The sequence below is a fragment of the Dreissena polymorpha genome, chromosome 8 (genome assembly GCF_020536995.1).
Source record: "Dreissena polymorpha isolate Duluth1 chromosome 8, UMN_Dpol_1.0, whole genome shotgun sequence".
NCBI lineage: Eukaryota > Metazoa > Mollusca > Bivalvia > Myida > Dreissenidae > Dreissena > Dreissena polymorpha.
Window position 1 is genome coordinate 101934891 of NC_068362.1, and position 24417 is coordinate 101959307.

The 24417-nt window shown below is 32.5% G+C and overlaps 1 protein-coding gene across 1 annotated transcript; it reads right to left on the reverse strand.

Annotated features, from left to right (window-relative positions):
* Window positions 1-18892: 18892 nt before the first annotated feature.
* LOC127840774 (uncharacterized) lies at window positions 18893-23882 on the reverse strand. The gene is made up of 9 exons (XM_052369187.1): window positions 23581-23882; window positions 22734-23057; window positions 22031-22345; window positions 21290-21610; window positions 20855-21016; window positions 20499-20612; window positions 20262-20289; window positions 19638-19693; window positions 18893-18909 (listed from the first exon to the last, which is right to left on the reverse strand). The coding sequence occupies exons 1-9, from the start codon at window positions 23810-23812 to the stop codon at window positions 18893-18895; spliced, it is 1569 nt and encodes a 522-aa protein (XP_052225147.1). The 5' UTR covers window positions 23813-23882.
* Window positions 23883-24417: the final 535 nt, after the last annotated feature.

The window sequence follows — 24417 nt, forward strand, 5'->3', positions numbered from 1 at the left end:
TAGTAGAACTTTGTACTCATTCATGTGCCAACATAATTCATTGACTGACCTACTATGCCTTCGTTTTATAACATCGGTAAATTGGTAGAACTGTGTACTTATACATGTGAGTCAAAATAAAATTCATACCGTCATAATCGCCGCAATTTTATATTTCTAGAATTCTTACACAGGATCTCGTATGACACTCATCTAACTTTCTAACCGTATCATATAATATGTCAGTGTTACAAAATTATATATCGCCCCTGTTATATTTAATTTCTCATTGTGTTACTGAGATTGAAATGTGGAACATAATGATCCAATGATCATTGTACTAACACAATATTTATCCGACTATACGCATCTCTTTTGTGCACAGCTATCACACTACTTCTGTTGTATGGAACATGTTTTATCCTGCGTTGAAACTATATTACTTTGTACACGTCAAATTAACCCGTATTATTAGCAACTCAATCGTAAATGTTATAATAGGTTTTGTTCTGCATTCACTTACTTATGGTTAAATAATTCTTAATAAAGGTAATTAGCTAATTAAAAAACCAAACCACGCATGCTCTTTTTATCAGAATTACTGGTTATATGTATTGCCAAAATTGTATTATGGTATTACTGATCAGCTCCTATATATACACCCTTATGTTTTCTCGTCGATATTGTACACAGCGGCTTTCCCACACAATCGCCGAAAATTCCTCGTAATTTCATACATGTATATCTTATATAGTTAATAAAACAAAATATTCATTAAACCTCCTTGTTACATTTCTCATCATTCTTTGTTTAAAAACCGAATATTTACCATTGTGATGCACAATAATTGTAACCATTAACTTTTGCAACTAATATGAAGCCAACGTTGCTAAGGGTTTAACCTTCTTATCCTCGGCTTGTTCGACGCCCACAGGCTACATCTGTCTGACATGTTTCGTTCTGAGCATCAGTAAAACAAAAAGAGACAGTCGGCATTGTATGCTAATTGTCATGGTGATGCAAGCGGAGAGGGTAGACACATTATAGCAAAATGCGCATGTTGATATAGAGAAATAAATACAACCGTGTGTAACATCGGGAACCAAAACAGACCTGTACTCTTGTGAGCACCAGCGTCATCGGGAATTTAATGTTTGTAGCAAAGCATTTGATTAATGCTCCCAAACAAAGTAGTACAAACCATGATTATCTGAAAATATAATTCCTCTGTTGTCATAATATTCCTCATCCGAATGGATATGCAAATTTGTTTCATTATTTGGAATTAAACTGTTACCAGCTAACATCACAATGAATATTAAATGAATGTGATTTAACAAACCAATACATACATGAAATGAACATCTTTTCTTCAAAAATAGTTACACACATATTTATTAATATTCGGACGTTATCATGATGGCAGGGAAAATTGTTGTTTTGTTTGATAAAATACGTTCGTAGTACATGTGGTGTCCACAACCTGGTTTACAGTAAAACTTACTATCCGTTATCTTTTTGTTATGACTTGCAACAATGAACGCTTATACTCTAAAAATAACCCCCTTTTATATCAAAATGGAAATTGAGAACACTCCTCTAACAAGATCATTACTTAACTTCAATGTACCTGTATAAATGGCGTCATACCATAAAAAGCAGAACACTTTGTTCCGGCATACTCGGCAACTAAAAACAACACAAAAATAAGGCAGAGACAAACACTGATTGCAATAACAACACAAAAAATCTTACATTTTTTAAAAATCGTTAAAATGGTTAAACATATGTAAGCATGAATGAACAACAATTCAAGTGTTTGTAAAGTCCGTGAAAGTAATCTTACATATTTGTTTAAGTTACATGTGCTAAATGTTTCACTGATCATATATTATTTTTACGTACGTGTTTTGCTGATCTTTGTCGTAATTTAAAATCGACAACACGTTCTGCACCAAGTTATACGGACGCTTAAAGAAAGTTAGCGTCCGCATTGTGTGTATTATTTTAGTATATGAATTTCGAATAACACAAAATAAAGTTATAACTTCTTTATTTTACCTTTCTTTTGCAATAGCAAATGACTAGAACATATGGACTAGGTTAAAATAATTAAACTTCAGTTAGAACACAATTTTAGTTGGAGAGAATGAGCCACAACATCAAATATACAAAACTACATGTAAAACAGCAATGATAACTCCCAGTGGCCTTCCTGATTTGAAGTAGCTGACAGTCAATGCAAAGTTATTATAAGCAATAGGGAGCAAATCCGCAACATTAATCGCAATGTTATCCAAATCCGCAAATTAATCGCAATGTTATCCAAATCCGCAAAGTTCCGCAACGTAAAGCAATTCCGCAATATGCAAATCCGCAATGTAAAGCAAATCCGCAGAGTTACTAACTATCCAGATAAAAGCCAAAAAAGAGCTGGGAGTTACCTATATCCGAGCAAAACCCAATTCCGCAAAAAACTATTTTTGTAATAAACTATTTTTTTGTAATAATCAGAAGGTATCCACCCAAGTATGGATTTATACTCAGCAATCCTAAGACAACTGGCAACACAAAAATAGCACCCTCAGAATTATTATTATATTTAAATTTCCAAAAAATGTGCCTACCAAAGGAGACTGTCAGCTACTTGAATTTTTCCGCCACAAGAAATTTTTGCAAGAAAATGTATCCGCCAAAAATTCTCCAGAGCTGTCTGCGCCAGCATTAGCTAATAAACGCGCAGCATTTTTGAACAGTAGTCCACCATAAAACATGTTTACTTCATTGACTCACAATGTTAACTGTATGACTCATTGTCAGAAGCGCTTGTATTTAACACAACGAATCAGTATACATGTATAGTCGAGGGAGACAACTGGAATAGGATTACGTTACTCATAGAGTTAAATCATGGGCAACGTCCCTTGAAATTTAATTTTAGCTACTGTTACCGAAGTGTTTTATATCGTTGTTCCAAATTATTTATGAAATAATACAAATAACGTTTTGTTGTATTGTTAAACGACCTACTTATTATACATATTCGTGTAGGGCGGGACAAAATCTAAAACTTTGCCGCTGGAACTACCTGGGCGTTTGTTGTTTTGGGACAGAGTTAGACATTCCAACGTCAGTATACACCTAGTGCTAATGCCTGCTTTGTTGTTTGTGTGTACTGATTGTCTATGTTCCTTATTATGCGTTTAACCAGTCCTATATATGTGCTTATTTCTCCAGCGCTGGCGAGAACAGGAAGTGGAATAGGCTATTATTTATACCGTTCCCGAATAATTTCATCGTTGTTTAGCTAAATTGTTTACATGCCGAAGGTATATGCTAAGAGACGAACAAGTTCAAAACTTCAACAAAATAACCCGGTTTATTTTTTAAACAAATAAACCACATTGTTTTAACTGATGTCAATATGCAAACATTGTCAAATAAACAATCGTAAAATAAGAAATCAAAGATAACTGGCCAGGAGTGGAACATATTTTTCGAACTTGTTTCAACAGATGTCACCAAAAATAGTTTTGAATTAAAATGGATAAGCTAACGCAAATTGGGTTAAATTGCGTATATTAGACTCTTGATAAAATATTGAGAAGTAATTGTTGTGTCATTACAGTAAAGGATCCAAAGTAATGGACGATTGGATACTCTGAAATGTAATAATTAGTGTCCGGCAAATAGTTCCATAATAATTTTGCTCCGCATTTTCGTGTTGTTTTGGTAAGGGATAAGACTATGATCAAGATGGTTGACTCTTTGGGGTATACGCTATCGGCTGTCTAACTAAAAATTGATTGTCAGATGCACGTCATATATTTTGACAAAGGTACGACTTATGCAATCAAAACAAACTTCTCTAAAGTGATGATGTATGTCTAAACATAGTTCATCAGTCATTTAACAACCTATGATTATGTGCATACACATTCAAAGAGATAATGTTAGCTTGACTGATTAATATCCTTACATACAAATGATAGGATGTAGTTTTTTTTCATAGAAAAAACATTTGGAAATACTAGAAATTTAATCTCGGAAAATAATACAAAGTGAACATTTATCATACATGTAATCCATCAATGTTTTCTTTCATGAATGTACAGTCGAAACTGATCTTACGGCCACCTGAGAATAACGGTCATCTGCAGACAACGGTCAGTCTGGATTAACCCCGACGAAAATCACTCTATATTACACAACGGTCAGCTGTCCATAACGACCAACGGCCACTTTATTCCACTCATGTTTGAACTGAAAACAACGGTCACTTGTCGGCCGTCTCGAGTCGCGAACATTAAAAATACTGCTCAACATTTGTCCGTCTATTTTGCGGATACATCATCTAATACAGTTATTGCCTGTGATAGTTCTATGACCAAAAGTCATGTTTGAACTGAAAACAACGATCACGCGTCAGTCGTTTCGAGTCGCGAAAATTAAGAACACAAACGAAACAGGTGCACGTAACAATGAGAATGTGGATAAGTAGCAATTATCGGCTGAATTCATAACGACAAAGCATGAGCGCGTGACGAAGTCAATCAATCTGTATAGCTGATAAGGTGTTTAATACAACACTAAGCTTGCAAGTGTTGTTATAAGAAGGCGATAAAAGGATAAGTGATCGTCTATTCAGGAAAAATGCACACTGAAGTGCCACTTTCAAAACAAACTAAATATATTTAACAAGAGTTTGGCTTCTTTTTCTTTGAATCTGAACGATACGGTTATACCGTACTGTCGGTTTATGACAGCAAATCCGCTTGTATAATTGTTCGGAGGTGACGTCAATGCCACGCGACAATCTTTATTTAAAAATACATTAATAAATAAATGTAATACGAACTTTCGGATTTACTGAATAAATGAACTATCAGTTTATTACAACAAGTCCGATTTTTAGACTTGTTCGGTCGTGACGGCAATGGCACATGACAAGCTTTATTTACAAATGAACGAGATGCATGCGTAAAAAATTATACTAGCGTTGATAAAGTCATTGATTTAGTTAAACAATATGAAATTAAATCAATTTATAAGATATTATTCTGTTTTATTCAATGTAAGTTAAGTATGTTATTATGCGTAGTTATCGGCAACGAGCCTTTGTTTCACACTGTATGCAAACGACTGGATGGGGTAACGACGTAGCAATACTACCAACTGACCAACCATCTAAAAATTTAGATCCGACAACAACGGTCATCTGTGGACAACGGTCACTTTGGTCGTTTCCCTTGACTGACCGCTGTTCTAAGGTTTGACTATAGCGTATAATGTTTTGTGTTCTTAATGTTATGGACTTTGTTGGTTAATCTTGCTTAAAATATAATAAGAAATCACAAATATAAATGAAACACTAGTTTTTAAATTTGGGTGTATTAGTATATTACACAGCACAACATAACTTCATAGATGTTAAGGGACAAGCTAACACAATTACAAGATAGTTCAACACGATAAATAAAATAATATGCATCATTTAAAACCGATTTATCATAAACAATCACATATAAAGGCATCATTATTCAAAAGTTGAAAAGCATGTAGACAGCTATAATCTAAAGTAATAATAATTTCCTAAGATTTCGCACATAAAATCATGTTGAAGCAACATTTAGTAAAATACGTGTATATAAATGCTGGAGCAGGGTGCAAATCAGTAGCACTTGAACGGAAAATATAAAAAAAATTAGTACCACGATTAATTTAACGGCACCGTTGATTTGTATATCATTTCAGTTTGCAATGGTAAGTTCATATATTTGTCTGTTTTAAAACAAAAACTATAAATATTGTTGCTAGAAAAAACCACCGACACATTAAGAATATGCATTGTACCAAACATATCTATATTTCTGAGAACTGCCCTTTTATGTGATATATACTGTATACATTCCCTTGAAATGTTTGTGACAAAAAGATTATAAATAAAACAAAAAGATAATAACTTAAATAAAAAGATAATACATAAAACATGACAATTGGTTTTAATTGTGTATACAATTGATTCTCGTCTTGATGTTCTTATTATTAACACTTTACTGCTTGACATTAAGATTACGTTATTTAAAACAAGTAAGAATGAATTAAGTTAACCAACAGAAGATGTATCAGAATTAATGTTGTGTACATTTTTAAAAACAACACAAGACTTAACATGAGGATATGGAAACACATATGTATCGTTGCAAGTAAGATGTGGATAAATTCACGGATTTCCTACACAAAACAGCCGAATAAAGTCACCGGTCATTCCGTTGAAGGCGTCCATAAAGTCAAAAGACGAACTAGCATGTATATCACAAATACGGATTTGTAAGACTGTGAATACGTAACAAGGCAATAAACTATATCAATGTTTATAAGACAGAAAAACAGAACGGCCTCATAAATATATATTAAAAACAATGCTAAGCTAATTATACCATTTTACATAGTTGAATGTGTAGATTAAAAAAAACAATTTTAAATTAGTATTACAAAAACGCTAGTCATACTCTCACGAAATGAATAGCACTGAGTTAACAACGGCCTGTATAAACATTGTGGTATTTAAACAAACTGTTCGGCTAGCCTTAAAACCGGATTCCGCCTAAATTCTCCTGCAATAGCTTTATAGACTAGCGGATTGTTACAATAAATTTTCTGAAAATAATTGTTAGTTATATTCGGAACACTATTTCTTAATTATCATATTGTAGAAAATAACAATTATAAGACAGCACATAGGCGCTACATAATATGATATCATTAAAAAAACGCAATAAATATAAAAGAAATACATCCATGTTTACAAACCAACATTGAAAATAGTTTCTCTTGAAAACTTATTAAAATGGCATATCAGTGGTATTTGCTAAAATATAGAGTGACGCATTAAAGAAAATAATATTCTCACTGTTTTTCATTTCTTTAATATTTGTTAACTATTAAATGTTAAAATCGTGATTAAATAATAAAAACAAAATAAACGGGCACTATTTAATTTTAAAAACACGCATCCATTTGGATATGAACACAGGCTTACAAATATATCTCATGTTTTAAATATCATGTAATGTTAAGTTCATTCAAACAATTTTACCAGAACTATAGATTTTCTCGCGCCCCTGAACAGTGCCGTTGGGCATCTTGTTAAATTACAAAAACATATATACAGTGTTATAGAAAGGGAGACCTTTATGCTAAGACGAAATTTATAAATACTTTTGAGGAGAAGTTCTTTATTATTTAAGTTTGATCCCGGATTTTCATCGATAATCGCGTTTAATGATAGATAAGGTTTCATTTATTTTATTTATTTTTTTAAATTGCGTATGGCAATGTACTCATCTTATTTATATTTGCTTTATCAAGGAAAAACAAAATATTTTATAAATTATAAAACAAACGACACAAATAATATGATTTATAAATGATTGTCATGTATATGAAATTGCCAAATGCGATACAGACAGCATTGTGAGCATGTAGTATAACTTTATTTGTTTGAAAATCATATAGTTGTGTTTATTTTTACATGTCTTCATATTTCGTGGACGTAGTATTTAGACGTTTGAATAAAGCATGGAACATTAATAGATCACTGATGACAGTAACGGTCTAAAAGCATCCATGAATATAATATTTACATCAAACATTAAGTTTGCTTTGATTTGTAGTAAACAGCACATAAATAACATTATTTTAACAACTATGGTTGTCGACCAGCGGACGTGTGCAAAAGGAAGGACATATCTACAACTCGGTAGTGTCATGCTGATGTGTACCTGGAAAATAAATATGAGCCTCGTTCTTTGAAAAGGGGGTTGGATGCGTGTGCGTAAAGTGTCGCCCCAGATAAGCCTGTGCAGTCCGTACAGGCTAATCAGGGACGACACATCGTACTTCGAATATTGATAGTATTTTTAAACACATGAAAAGTGTACAGAACAAAATGGTCCCGTACCTTCTGCAACACGTTTAATCCTGGTCTGGTCTTGTTGTCCAAGATGTATATACTCATGCTCATCTCTGTCGGAAAAAAATGAGTATTGTATTAAAATAATACATTCCACTAGCATTATTATTATTTATTAACACGTTTGTATGCATCTTTTTAACGAGATATAATATTTCATTAAAGTTAATTGCTGTTTCGAATAGATTGTTGCTTGAGATATTTATCAAGAAATATTGGATCTTATTATCAATTGATAACGATACTCATTTATTTTGCATGTACTAAACACCAACCAAGCACTGAGTTATGCAATATAATATCAAATGCACTGTATGTACAGTTCTATCAACCATACATAAGTAACACATGTCAAATGATTATAACATTTTCATCAAAATGTACAACACTATTTATACACAAACACAAATTATTCGCAGTCGTATAGAACACTCATTGTGTTGATTGACTGGAAAATCTTCTTCTGAACTTAAATTTCCGATTTTTATAAATGATTTTTTTCTCTAAACTGCTAAAGTACTTTCGTATAGTTTGGCTTGAACAAGTATTGAATCTTAAAAAAGACCCGATTTTAAAACAAATGCAAAGTTATCAAAATGAATTCAATGACACCTAGAAAAGGTTTTATTTATTTCAATATGTTTTAAAACAAGAGACTTTATTTCAAAATTAATATGCCCTCTCAAAACATCAGTTTGTTTACACTTCGTATAGTATCAATATATATTTAGAGGTTCTTCAACATATAGTTGATCAATTATTGTATGTTGCTACGTTCTCCTTTTGTTAATGATAGAATATTTATTAATTGCAAGATTTGAAAATACAATTTATGACGTAATTTAAAAAGTCCAATTATTGCAGATATAAGACACATGAGACAGCTCATTCATACCATGTGTATGCCTATTCTGAACATTTTTATTTTAACACTGGTTGATATTACCTGCGGTCATTTTCTGAAACAGAAATATGCATCTGTGTTTTGATATCGATACTTTATTTTCACTGAAAGTGTTCATGTCAACGTTAATATGATTTCATATTTAACAAAACATTATTATGCAATTGCACCTTTGAAACTCATTATATATACGTATTCGTTACCCAATGGCGTGATCAACTTGATGTACGTTCTATGCCAAATTTAGAAATGCAATGAGCTTAATAAACCAAACACTTTTTTTCTCAAATAACCAATACATGTTTTCGTAACAATATATAAAAGTCCTATTTGAACCAAAAGTGATATATCTACCAAACGCGGAAATTGCCAATACAACTTAAATACAATTTTAAGTGTGAACATTCCTGATTAATATTGCAGATGGAGGCACCTTGTGAAAAAAACTTCAAAAGGGTTTGATAGATAAACTGTTTGCATAGGAATTCACCTACATGTTCCAATGACCATGATTTAAGCGAGCATGCATAGTTCCTTTGTATGTGGAATTGTGTACGTGAAAACTTATATCTCAACCATTAAATGAAACATTACCCTTTAGTAAACGGACTAAAGCTATCACAATATGTAATCCAAAAATACCAAACAGACAAAAATATGTTTTACTTAAATATGAAATAGCATCATACTTCCAAGTTCAACACATAGAAATCCTTGATTACAAAACACATGTTCTGTTACCTTCTACAACAATTTTAGTTCTGGTCTGGTCGTTTTGTCCAAGATGTATATGTTCATAATGGTCCCTGTAGGAAAAAGCTTATTGTAATTCAGCATAATTAAAGAACAGTTTTTATTTTATAAAGGATATTTGTTGGATTCGGTGGATTATCGATTCTAATTCACGAGTGATCATTTAAAATAATATTTCACGAGTGGCGCAGCCACAAGTTAAAATATTTTTTTTCTATGATACAGAGTAAATTAAAATCGATATTCCACCGAATCCAACACATTTTCTTTTTATTTTATGCATTTTTCACCGTTTATATAAATTGTTTAAGAGTTTAACTAAAGAATTTCCCTGGGATAATGACGTCATTTCGTAAAAAAACGACGTCATTTCACAGTAAACAGTGAAAATTATCGATAATTTTCACTGTAAATTTTCACTGTTTGAAACAGTGAAATTATCAGTTTTAATTTACTGATATTTCTCTATAAACCACCGTAAAGCATAAAATAATATTTTTTACTATTTACCCTACGGGACGCTTATACACGAAATGTGTGTTGTCTTTAAGACAACTGTATGTAATTAATTTATTGCACTTGTTAAAGTATAACATGTTTTTTAAGATATGTATAAACAATTATTGCATCTATTTCAAACGTTATACACGATGCCTTATAACTATTAATACCCTAAAATATGTCTTGTATGCTGTTCCAATATGATATGAATATATCGATATTAATTAAGAGTACGTACAGTTCAATCGACAATACAGAGAAAGCAGTTTATGTAAAATATTTAAAATAATATTATAACAATCAAGGCATTATTCATAAAACAAACTAAATGCATTAGTTAAGACCAGAGCAATGTAAACAGGTTATTTTATAATAAAGGGTTTCTTAAAAAATGACATTTAGCCGATGTTAAGATTTTCATTAAACAGAATAAAAGTCGAGATTAAGTCAGAATATCCGAGGTTTTGCAACTCATATTAAACACCGTTTAAATATAGTTAGAAGTGTTTCTTAAATGTTTCGCTCCATGCGGAGCCTTAAACTTTAAAACTTAAACGCGAATAGAATTTATGAAATCCCAGATATATTATCAAGATTAAATGTTTGTTCATATAAGGTAGTATTATGAGAGACATGCCAAGAAGCACACCGCTTACAACGAGTATATACGAGTATTATGTTATTATTGTATTTACTAAATATTAACCGATACCTGCATATAAACGATGGATTTATATAAAATAGACTATATCTATATTGTAATGTCATCATTATTCATACTGTCATGTCCATGAAACGACAATCCTTACGCCGATACCGACAATTTTAATCACATTCGTTGCTTAACCAAAAGGGCGCTTGACATCTGCAAAGAATAGTTGAAATGTCCTACTGTGTTCATGTCTTTTGTAGAGACATGCATGTTTGACTCAACAAACGAAATCTATTCGCAGTCGTAGAAAACACGTTTTGTGTCCATGGCTTGGATTCACTCGTTCTTGAACTGTTATTGTAGATTTGTATTCGTCCATTGTTCATGTGCTTTGAATTGTTTAAGTTTTTTGGTACATTCTCGCTTATAAAAGTACTGAATTATTATAATAGCCAAGATTTGCAAATAAACGCATACTTATCGAAATAAATTCATTGGAAAATGGAAACGATAAAATATTCGAATACACCTTAAAACATAAGAGTTATTTTTTTCATTATTAATATAGCCTGTCAAAACGTCTGTTTGTTTTCATTTTGCTTAGCTTCCAGAAACAGATTGAGACTTGTTAGCATAACAATAAGATCCATTATTGTAACCTGCTATGTTCTCCTATTGATGATGATCAAATACACATTAACTGCATGATGTAAATATGTATCGCTCAATAAAATGTCCAATACTCCTTAATACACTTTACGCTTATGCATTAAACCACCTTTTAACAAAGTATGGCCCATATGATTTCAAGTAAACTGCATAAATAGCTCAATCACCCAGCACCCGATTGTATAAATATTTAAACCGGCGGTTAACCACATACCGGCGGTTAAAAGTCGGTAACATGTTGGTTACTGGTCGGTAAGCGTTTGTAAAAAATTCGGTTAGTTATACCGATCGGTTAAAACCCAGTTAAAACATACCCTGCTTCCCTAGGTGGGTAAGTACAAGTAACCGAGAGGTAACTTACACAAAATGGCCGCGGCGCGCGACATTATAAAAGCTAACCATCGACGACCTTCACAATTTCGACGAGTAAACAACAAATTGCAGCGACTGACACTTTATTTGACTTTATTTACAGGGCAATACGATTTCCGACTTCGGACGACGAATTTAAGGACGCACAGAACGTGTTTCTTATATTCTGTTATGGGTATGCCGTGTGTGATCCGATGCATCAATGGCGCCCATGTTAAAATCAAAATTCTCCGAGAACAGGGAACAACAAAAGTACAAACAAAAAACAAAACACGTTCGAACTAGTATCTTACCTTTAATAATCCATTAAAATCCATAAATAATCCTTTTAATTCAATAATTGACGAGTTTGCATCTAGGGTCTTTGATAATTATTATAGCATAGTTAAGTAAAGACCCTTATGCCATCATATCATTTTATTCAAATGAGAACTCAATAAACATTCTTCTTCGTCACACGCTACGTCATGTACTCTATGTATATTACTGCTGTTAAAATGAATCGGAGCAGTTTATCAAATGTGTCGTGTTATGGGCATAATGCATTTGCTTAAAGTGTCGTCCCATATTAGCCTGTGCAGTTCGCACAGGCTAATCAGGGACGACACTTTCCGCTTTTATGACATTTTTTGTTAAAATGAAGTCCCTTCTTAGCAAAAATAAATTTTTGGCGGAAAGTGTCGTCCCTGATTAGCCTGTGCGAACTTAACAAGCTAATCTGGGACGACACTTTACGCACATGCATTATGCCCAGTTTTCTCAGAACACGACACAAATAACAGCCGTTGGTGAACTCGGTTGCATTTGCAGATTTCTGCATACAAAGATATATTTAAACTTGAACAATGTTTTATTTGTCTATGGTAAATTCCCTTATTGTACAAGAAAGTAAGTAAGTTTATTGTAAACATAAGCCAAATTAGAAGAATAGTCTAGCATGTTACGACGATCATGTATAATTTTTATGTTACATCTAGAACAACTAGAAGAATAGACGTCTTTGTAAGCACTCTCTTGCAGTTTGGAAGCACCAGGGATTCCGCTAAATGATGCAAATCCCGACATCATTATCAATTTGTCCCTGGTCATTTTGATGAACTCATAGTTAAAATGTACACTTTATTTTATTGTGAATTCATTTGTAAATGAATTTGATAAAAAAAATACATGTCGCTGTTTATAAGCGTGACCCTTCGCCCGAAAATTACGTCATTAGAAAATGAATTGTGGGAATGTTTTGGTTAAGGCTACCGGTGGTTAAATTCCACTATGCGCGGTTAGGTTACTTTGTGTATATCGTGTTTATACAATCGAGTTACCTTGAAGGTTACTATACCTGAATAACCGCAAACTTACCAAGGTTTGAATGTTACCGAGCGGTAACTTTAACCAGCGTTTATACAATCGGGTGCAGATAGACAAAACACACAATCAGTGCAAAAGATTCATTATAATCACATACAAATTCACAACACTATTTTTGCACATGAAAATCATAAAATGCAATATTGTAAAATTAAAGACATACACTTTTAAACAACATAATAAAGTTTAATATAATTATATTAATATTCAGATTTATGTAAGTAAATTTTAATAAAAACTATTGCATACCTTCCGGAAATGTAAGACAGGTTATTGTGTAAGATAAGGTTCTCAGCAATTGAAGTGTAGCTTCTGTTAACACAGAATCCGAACCGAGGTAATGTCATTGTAACCGAGGTTTTGCAACTCATTTAAGAAACACGGTTAAAATGTAGTTAAAAGCGTATGTTAAATGTCACAATATATTAGAAACTTGTTAATATTACCTTCCGCCATTGTCTGGAACAGAAAAATGAATTTGAGGATTGATATCAATACTTGTTTGTATTAAAGAGTATTGTACTTTGACAAATATCTTATGCAAATTACTAATTAAACAACGTTATTAATGTTTTCGTTTCCCAATTGTGAACAAGATTTGCCATATGTTTTGCATAATTTTGTAATGCAATGAGGAGAATATACGTCAAGCGTATGTTTAAAAGTATCAGCACAGGTTTTCATTAAAATCTCGGTAAGCTGAAATGTATTAGTTTTACTACATGTACAGTACAAAATATGTATCGAACATGCAAATTATACTTAAATGTAATTTGAAGTGTTAATATTCCTATCGAAAATTGGAGTTGAATGCACCATAACACTACAGAAGAGGTTCATAAGCAAAAACTTGTCCATATGCGTTTACCGAAATTTAACGTTTATTATTCAAACTAACATTGAGTGTTCCTTTCGATGTTAAGTGCATGCACGCCCGACATATATATCCACCATTTAGATTAACAGTATATTCTCCGTAACAAAATGAGGATGGTGTGTCCGCCTGCCTGTCTGTGCGTAGACACAAACCTTTCCGCAGACGTTTTCGCTGTACAATTTGCTGTCATTTTTCTTTAAGATTTGTCAATAATATAATGGTTTAATTTAAATTATTCCATTATTTTCTCACCGACATTGTGTCTACTCACACGCTATAACTACAGGTCATACAACATTACCATTAAGTATAAAAAAGACACATATGAACTTATGTGTTTCACTATAACTATAAAGTGTGTTAAAAAAATCCATTTAAAATTGACATTTTACGATGTTTCATGGTTATAATGATATACTAGGCGCTGGCGCTTACCCGGCTAATAAACACCCTCAGCTCGATAACACAAAAACATAAAATATATGATTTCCCTATTAAAAACAGTCGCCTTCCCAAACGAATGAACATAATGTATGCGGTGTATGATATCAAATTATATACATTGTAATTGACTTTAATCATTGTTCCACATTAACACCAGAAACGTTTACCTTTTTTTTTATTCGACACATGACCTAGCAGTTCTGTTTCATTTTGGCTGTGAAGATATTATAACTTACAAAATGTTTAGTAACACGTGCTAGGTGCATTATACATTATACGGCATGTTCAGGCGAAGTGACCGACTGACATGCGGGGAATAGTTTAGGATAAGTCTCAAAATCATGTACGTTTTTTTGAATGTGTAAAACAAACATAGCAACCGATTAATACAAATACAGAAAGCATGCACTCATGTCCCATCATTGATTTCACATTAAATAAGTGTCTATATATTATATGTCCCAATTTAAGTTTCAATTGTGCGAACTTTCTACTTGTTAGACCATTTTGTATTGCAATGGAATTTAAGTGTGTGTAATTTAACCGATCCTAAACCAGATTCATATACTTATTGAAATTAAATGTGCGACACTAGTTGTTCTCATAATTAGTGTAATTGATTTAATACTCAAAAATATGTTTAAAAATCTCTTAAAATGAAACGTTACAAGTCGCCGCACATATTGTATTGTTTATAATTGACACTTGTGTCTCATCAGTAGGCATGGACTATGTACACATTCTGGTTTAATGTTGTAATGGGAAAACAAACAAAAATGAACAAAAGGTCAAGTTCACAGTTGGTTACGTCAAAAAAATTCCTTTCAACATACTTTTGAGGGTACCCACGATTATCACCCATTTACACTGCATTTTACAACCATTATTCACTATTAATCTGTTTGTAAGTACTGAAGTTTCTTTAACATCAACATTTTTAAATGAAATTGTTTACCTGACTTTTATAATTGCTGGACTTAAATGTGGGCAAACTAGTATGTCTTGTATTCTAAAATGTACAACACGATCGCACGCCTAGCATTGATAACAGTCTAACAGATAAAAGATTTATTTTAAGAAACTACGTTTTCTCACCGTCGTCGATTGTTTTACTTCTGGTCTGGTCTTGTTGTCTAAGATGCCTATTGTCATGCTCATCCCTGAGGGGAAAATGTTTAATGTTTAAATGCAACTTAATTCAGAGCAGTTTTTTATCTTGAAGACATACAACCCACTACGTTCACAAAGATAATCAACGGAGGCTAATGAAAGATGTTGCATGTTCTGATTAAACATGAATTTTATGTGAACAATAATGTTCCTCCCTTATTGTAAAATCGAATTGTGCGTATGTATGTTTCTCAAATTAGGCCAATATTGAGACTGACATTAAAATATCATTCAAATCGCGATTGATCTAGAATATTCGACTCAACGTCATTTAAAAAAGCAACGTTAAAATACAGTTATAAGCATATCTAAAATGTCACGCCCATTATATGTTTAAGTATCACATTTTTCCGATAAATATCGGAGAAAAGATAAAGATCTATATCCTTCAAAATAAAAGTGATTAATCATTGTATCTTTCTTCGTTATCGATTTGTTGCTTATCTTACATCCTATCCCTTCATAAGGTGATAATGCATGACATAACAAACATTTCACACTTTCGCAGATATGTGAACGAAAAGCGTAGTTCATTTAACCACGTGAACGATCACTTCATTTAACCACGCGAATGATCAACAATGTATTTCAAAACTGATTTATATTACCTTTCGTCATTGTCTGAAATAAAAATATACATCGATTATATATGCTGCATGCTAGTGTCTTTGTCAACAGGAAAAAGTGGCCTATTGTACTATAAATTATAATACAAAATTCACAATTCTAAAACATTTGAACATGTTAATATTTTCGTTTTCAGAATGTTTTAAAAGGATATGTCCATTCCTCGCATAGTATTAAAATGAAATGTCGTATGTATGCGTGAAAAAACACAATTTTCATCAATGAAAGCTAGTCGTGTTCTGTATGTACTTAAAAGGTACTGTACCGCGAAAATGCAAATATTTTTTTTTTATAATTTTAAATTAGAATATTCCTGATGACAGTTTCAAATGAATGCAACCCTCTGAAGCGAAACTTCAGAAGGGTTTCAAAGATTCAAACTATGTCACGGGGGCTTTGTACACATTCTTGTTTGTTTAAAGGGGAAAACAGACATTCAAAACAGACGGTTAAAGACGCAGTATATAGTGTCAAAACGTATAATTTTAACATACCTTTAAGTGTATACAATAATCAACCATTCACACTGCATTACACAACTAGTAATCACTATAAATCTTTTTTTTAAATAGGAACATTATTATCAAAATAGTTTAATATTAAATTATTTACCTTTCCTTTATAATTCCTGCTTTTAAAATAAGCAAAAGATTATCATATGTAAAAGTATTTTTAGAGCACGATCGTGCTTCCAGCATTGATAAAAGTCTAACAGATACAACGATTCATTAAAAATGCTCACCGTCTTCAATTGTTTTAATCCTGGTCTGATCGTGTTGCCCAATATCCCTATTATCATGCTCATTCCTGTAAAACAATATGTAGATTATAAATGCAGAATAATTAAGGAACAGTTTCTATCCGGAAATCATAAAAGTTACTTAGTTGATCATCATAAGTATTTTGAGTTTTAGACATACATACAAAATTCTTCGATCTAATTTACACGTAATGAAATATACATAATACGTATCAATTTACACTTAACAATTTCAATTAACTGCAAACACAGTTAGTTCATACAGAACAAACATACAACTATTCATTTATTATTTATTATATTCCCATGAAAGACGCCATGTTTGAACATAAAATCATGAAACGAAGAATTGTATATAAAAAGATTGGCTCCCCTTGGAAAAAAGTATGAGTTTCAATATAAATATATTTATGTTCAGAATGAAAGTAATAACTATAAAATCAAACTAATGCATTCCCTTCCGGACAGTAAAACTGAATACTTCGTATGTATGTTTCGCAACAAAAATCTATATTGAGAAAGTCATTTCAACACAATTCGAAAAGCGATTGATTAAAAATATCCTAGGGAGGGTGCAATGTCATAACTTTTAAAGCAAGCATGGTTGAAATACACTTTTAAGCATATCTTAAATGGAGTTATGAAACACAGAAATATTATCAAGACAGCAATGTTTGTTAACCCTAAGCTGGTATTATTGGTGACTTGACAGAAATACGCTATTTAAAAGCCCATACACTCTCAAAATGTTCCTTACAGCAATAGCCAAAATATCAACGGTAGATGTGGTCTGGCAACATAGATTTAACAAGATAAACAATGCTATTTTTCGTGTGTTTGTTTTTTGCGGTACAATATATTCAGCACATGTTCATGTACCATTTTAGTGTTTGTGTGTCGTATAAATAGGTATCATTGCAAGATATTAAAATGGAATATGTTGTGCGACCAAAAATCAAACGAGCATTGTGTATCTCGTTACATCTATGTTACCATCTAACATTTAGCGTTGATATTTTTGCTATTTCTATATTGAAAACGTTTGTATGGGTTTACTTGATGTTACGACAAATTTTGCTAAATATTCGTAGATTTTGAGTATCAATGTCAAGCGAGTATATACGATTTTGATGTCATTATTGTATTATCTTAATTTTTCCAATGTTCACCTTCAAGAAATACAAAGCGACCAACTGTTCGCAGAAACCGACAAATGAAATCGTATTTTTTAATAAAAAATTAATCCATTTGCAAAGAAAAGTGGGCATTGCCCGATTGAGTTCGTGTCGGGTGTAAATACATGAATGCGTTACTGCACACATTAACATTATTTGCAGTCGTATTAAATACTTATTTTGTTAATGTCTTAAACGCCTTGTTCTGAACATTAATTGAACATATGTATTCATCAATCCTGTTTCTGCGCTGAATTGTTAAAATAATATTTGTCGTATATTATCGCGTAAAAAGGAACTGAATGTGTGAGAAAAGCGCCAGTATTGTTTATATCAGTTCATTTAAAATATTAACGATAACTTGGTCAAACAACTGAAAACCTATTATTGTTTTATAGCATTATTAATCCGGCCTCTGAAATAGTCTCGAGTTTTTTACGTTTTGCTTAGTATCGAAATGCTGTTGATGATTGTCGAAGACAAATATTAAGATTCTAAAACATACAATCATCATTTAGGTTTTCATTGTACGATATTCTTTTGTTACTGATCAAACATCTATTTACTGCATAATTCGAATATGTATTGCATACTAAATATCAAATTTTAGCAGATATGCGAACGAAAAGCATAGTTCCTTTGAACAGTATAATGGGAATCTGGTTTATATTACCTTTGGTCAAAATCTGAAACAGAAATAGAATGTAAATAATTCTTTATATTACAATTTTAAGTAAGAATATCCCTGATGATGATGTCTGTCTGTCTGTCTGTCTGTCTGTCTGTCTGTCTGTCTGTCTGTCTGTCTGTCTGTCTGTCTGTCTGTCTGTCTGTCTGTCTGTCTGTCTGTCTGTCTGTCTGTCTGTCTGTCTGTCTGTCTGTCTGTCTGTCTGTCTGTATGTATGTTTGTATGTATGTATGTCCGTATGTATGTCTGTATGTCTGTCTGTCTGTCTGTCTGTATGTCTGTCGGTATGACTGTCTGTATAAATGTCTGTCTGTCATACGTTTATTTTAATAGTAAAAAAAATATAGTGTTCACACAATCCCTGAAATTTATTCAAACCTTATAAGTGGTTTATAAACTATTTTATATTAATAAATTGAATATTTAAATTGCTTGCATTTTAAATCCAATATTCACACGTGTTTGTCACTATGTCGGATCTGCAATAACATCATCAAATCGAAATCCAAATTATGACTGTAATCTTGATTTGAGGGGATTCCAATTTACATCACATATTTTATGTATGTGTTTTATATGGAGATAAACGGGAACGAATCAATTTTGTGGTTAAATGCTATCCACTATATTATTAATTGCGGAATTTTCGATTGAATAGCAGAAACAATCGTCTGGTTACAGCTGACATAAAAACATAACGAGCAATTTTAAATTAAACTTTCTTACCCAAACAGTCATAATGCGTAGGAGATTGTGAATGATTATCATTAGAGCTGCCTCTACTGAAGTGAAATGGAATATAATTTTATCATTGTGCTTCAAAACACGTGCAGAAAATGTTGTAATAATTTATTATCTAATCAACATGGCAATATACGACACACTCTCTATATTGCATTCCATTAGTGCAATGTAGAACAAATATGTTCATGATAAAATGTTATTCTGACCATCTTGATAGTCCTTTAATCATATAGTTATAACATTGGAATATTTAGATATAGGCGATATGCGACTCCAAACTATTTCTAGTTTATTGATTGTGTCATGTGCCTATGCTTCAGACACAGCACGGTCAATACCAAACAAAAAAAGAAACCTACACACATAACATACGCATGATCAAATACACATTAATTTTAATTCATAACAACTGTGTATACCAACCTGTAATATAAGATTTTTCATCGTATTGCTATCAGAGCAACCGATTATAAATTTCAGATACAGGATAAAATTTCGCAAATTAACACGTTCACCTTTATTTAATTCGTGTATTTCCGATTAGAGATACCACATTAATGCATTATCAGGGAGAGATCGTAACACAAAAGATAACATTTAACTTACGAAATTTGCTGAATGTCAAAATACATATCTGGAAGAGAAATACAACAAGTCTTAACGATGTTAAATGTTCACGATCATGCTGTTAATGTGTTTTGTTACGAAATATAGTCTGTCACTATCAACTTGTTGACAGAAAAAAAAAACTCTTTCAACAGTTAAAATAAGAGAAACCTGCTATTTCTATACAAACTGAATATATATTAATATTAACAGCATTAATAATACGTTCATATTTACCCTCGGAAACAGGCGGAAAATTGGTCCTGGTAGCTCTTTCGGCGCCATTGGCAAAGTTTGGTTCATTACCAGGGTTGATTAAACCATCGGAAATTTTGGTTGGTGATGCGATATCTAAACTCAATGCAAGACGTAGTATAACGTAGTATAAGAGCGCTTGACGCAAACCGAATATGTCAATGTTGTTATTTTAGTACAAGCTTAATGACTAAACACTTCAGAGGAAGGACATATATTTCATATTCTTTTTTAATCTTCACATCACATTTATCAAATACTACTACAACTGTTAATTTATGCATATACTGACATTCATTTCTTCACAAATTATGTGACAAAGCCTTGCATGTACTTACTAAAACAGCAGAGTCCATTTCTTTTACCGACGTAGACGATAATCAATGCTATGAGACCACCCGAAATAAAAGCCCCAACAATCGCACCGATGCCCTCTGCTTTAGCCAGGCAGCTGCCCAAACTTGAATCTGGACAACTGGGCATTACTGTAACGTATGGCTCTGACGGAAAAACGAAATGTTATTAGACCTTGAGCATTTTACCGCAACCTTAATATATGCTATTTTATGTAAAGACTCTATAGTATACTATTATTTAAAATGTTTGTGAGTGTGTCAAGTACGTGTGAGTCTTGCCAATTACATGTGTTTTGTGTTATGTTGGCGATTGATTCCTCACCGTAAATAAATGATCGCATATCATAAAAAGAGTTCCCCCCTGCTGGTACACCTGAAATGTTTCCTTTGTGTGTTTGGAAATCGTCATTTACCTGCCTTGTATCTCTTGTACTTCTATGGCATAGCTGTTGCTTTCAACAGACGAATCGCCACCATCCTCAGTTGCGATACACGAAAAGCTGTATGTCATATCCCTTTTCTGAACGTTTGAAATAGTAAGCTTGTTGAATGTGTCGATGCTCAAAGAAAATCTGTCGAATGGGCTTATTTTATTGTCATTTATTTTCCAAGAATATACGATTTTAAGATTCTGACCAGACGGTATGGTTGTTGAAAAGCTATTGCAAGATAATGTTACGGTCCCTCCTTCAAGCACCATGCTGGGATGTATTTGTATGGATGGTTTCGTAGGTTCACCTAAAACAGTTATTTAATTGTATTAAGTTTAATATTTTCTAAACGATGAATCGAAATTCGTATTTGTCGACATGAATTTAAATTTGCTCTTGTTCGGCTAATATTTTGTTGTTGTTAAGTATATTAACACTCTCGTGCGGACTTTGTAACATATTTGTGTCACGATTGGTAACTGTTCATCTTGTTTGGAACTACAACGATCATAAAGACTTAACAACCAACGTTCTTTTTGTTTGAGCACGCTTATATTTAATATAAATATTTGTTGAGATAGAATAAAATAGTATATCATAACGTTAATTATGAAATGATCAGACAAGTTCTTTCAAAGACACGTGTACAAAGTAATAAGTTCACAAATTTTACTCCAAAAGAAAGTGTGCATATGTTTTATCTTCAATAAATGTAATTTATACTTACCGTACAAATGAACGGAGATGCAATGGAGGACAGTTTTATCGGTTATGTATTTATAGGTTCCTTCGAAACCATAAGTCACAGGGTACAGTAAAAGGTCAAGAACTCCGGTAGTAAAATTGGTTGTTGGAGCTTCTGTACAATTTCTAAACCACGGTGGTCCGTAGAATTTCGAACTCGCATAATTGACTTGGAAGATTAGCCCATTTCTAGGTGTATACACGGATATTGTTCTGTCCTCAACTGTGCTGGTTGTAAAGTTAAGCACGGTTTGCTCTCCTCTCCGAATAAAGGCTCGCTCTATTGTCGGACATTCACCTTATGAGAATGTATATTTTTAGTAAATTGTGACATTCAAAAGCTCCGTAATAGATTGCTTAAATACAATATTAAATACAATATACATATACATTACAGCAAAGTAAAACGTTGTAATAAATTAATATTCATATGTGTAAATATTTGAATTGTAAACTATCGCTTAAGAGCTATTTATTGCACTCTGTTATCTACGATTCCAATTCTCTAAACATATTTACATGGCATTACATAAACTCATAAAGCTTTCAGAATTAAACATACACCTTTCCGTCTTCTTTTTTTTAAATATGCGTGTTTCGTGTTGAAACAGATAAATATCAAAAAATGATATTATTAACTTATTCGTTGTAGAAAGATAAAACTATTAATACATGTTCATACTTACAGTTTATTTGTAAGGAATATCCATTGCTGTAATCCGAAAGATTTGCACCTTGCTCAGTAGCTACGCATGTAAACGGGTGAGTAGTGTCATTGCTGTAAACTTCCGAGATCGTAAGCGTGTTTGAAGATATGGAAGCCAGTTCAAATCTACCTCCTGTAGTTATGACGTCTTCGTTCTGTAGCCATGTATACAACATCTGCAGACCATGTCCGCTTGGAGCGGTTGTAGACCAAGAAGAGCATGACAAAATCACAGGCAAAGTGTCGCATTCCAATAGTGCCTTATTAGCATTGTTTACTTTGATCGTTGGTTTCGAAGGTTTACCTATTTATTAAATGCATAGAGGAAAACAGGGTAGACAACTTTGCACTGAGATCAGTCAATAATTCCTCTAATCAAAAGATATTGTCGAAGTAAGATACATTTAGATTACAAACTATGAAGTGTTTTCTCCAAATCGCTATAATAACTAAAAAATAGTTATTATGATAAACTTGCATAATATTCGTGGATCTTCATGTATGTACGCGGGTAAAACAACGAAACTGCTCCCAAATTGATCGCATCATATAAAAATAATGAGCTTAACCTAATTTTCGAACGTATTATCAAACCTACATCTGTAGGTAAAAACAGCTCAATGTTTGTATACATTGTTCATAAACCTGTCGAAATTGTGGTTAAACTCATTTACATCAAACAGTGCTGTCTATAATCTGACCAACATAACATAATTGACAAATTAAAAATTCAATATGCTTTGACAATAACTCTACTAGTGCATATACGCCATGTCGCCTGAAGGGACACGCTGCCGACAAATATACATACATTTTATTATAATTACCATATAAATACACAGTTACACAGTGTAGAACTATTTGCTCAGTTCGAAATTGGAAGGTGCCCTCGTCGCCATTCGCCAGAGGATAAAGAGTTATTGCAAGAAATCCGGTAGAAAAATTTAATTCAGCTGAAGTGCAATTTTCACATGGATTCTCAAACGTCAGCGTTTTGTTAATAACTTGCAATATGGGTATATTTGCTGGTGAATACACTTTTATAGGTGTTTCACCCATTTGGGTGTCATTGTACTGCAGAGTAGGCCGCTCTCCAGTATTGGCAAAAACGCGATCAGTCGTAGGACATGATCCTAAAACGTAGACAGTTTTCAGTAGCAATGATTAAATCGAGTATTACATGAAAGAACAAATATTGCAAACAAGAAACAATTAAAACATTGACCGTTTCATATCATTTATATAGGATACTGAAGGATATCCATTTAAATATGTGTACATGACGTAAGAAACCAAATCAAACAACTGCCATGGCGACTAGTGACAAACGAAGCGTAACCCAACCCAATGTCGACATACTTATCCGGTCGGTAAGGTCTTTATACTTCGGCAGTTTCAAAGCTACGAAAACAAGATCTAGTCACAATAATGTACAAAGAACGGTTGTTATAAACGTCATATTCATCTTTTTCTTTTTTTATATCATATTGCTCAGAAAAAGTAAGCGTATTACAAAATGTTTAATAAACCTTTTCCATGTCGCGGACACAATGTGTATGGTGTTCTTTATATTCAAGCAATAAAATCCATGTCTTTATTTAAAGCGTACCATGAAGTGTTTAATATTCATTTAAAGCAATCATTAAACAAACACAAAATAACAC

Coding starts and splice junctions, on each gene's coding strand:
- LOC127840774 (XM_052369187.1), bottom strand. CDS start 23,812: ATGGGTGAAACACCTATAAAAGTGTATTCACCAGCAAATATACCCATA. Junction 22,346..22,733: donor ATATTCCTTACAAATAAACT/GTAAGTATGAAC, acceptor CATTCTCATAAG/GTGAATGTCCGACAATAGAG. Junction 21,611..22,030: donor CATCTCCGTTCATTTGTACG/GTAAGTATAAAT, acceptor TAACTGTTTTAG/GTGAACCTACGAAACCATCC.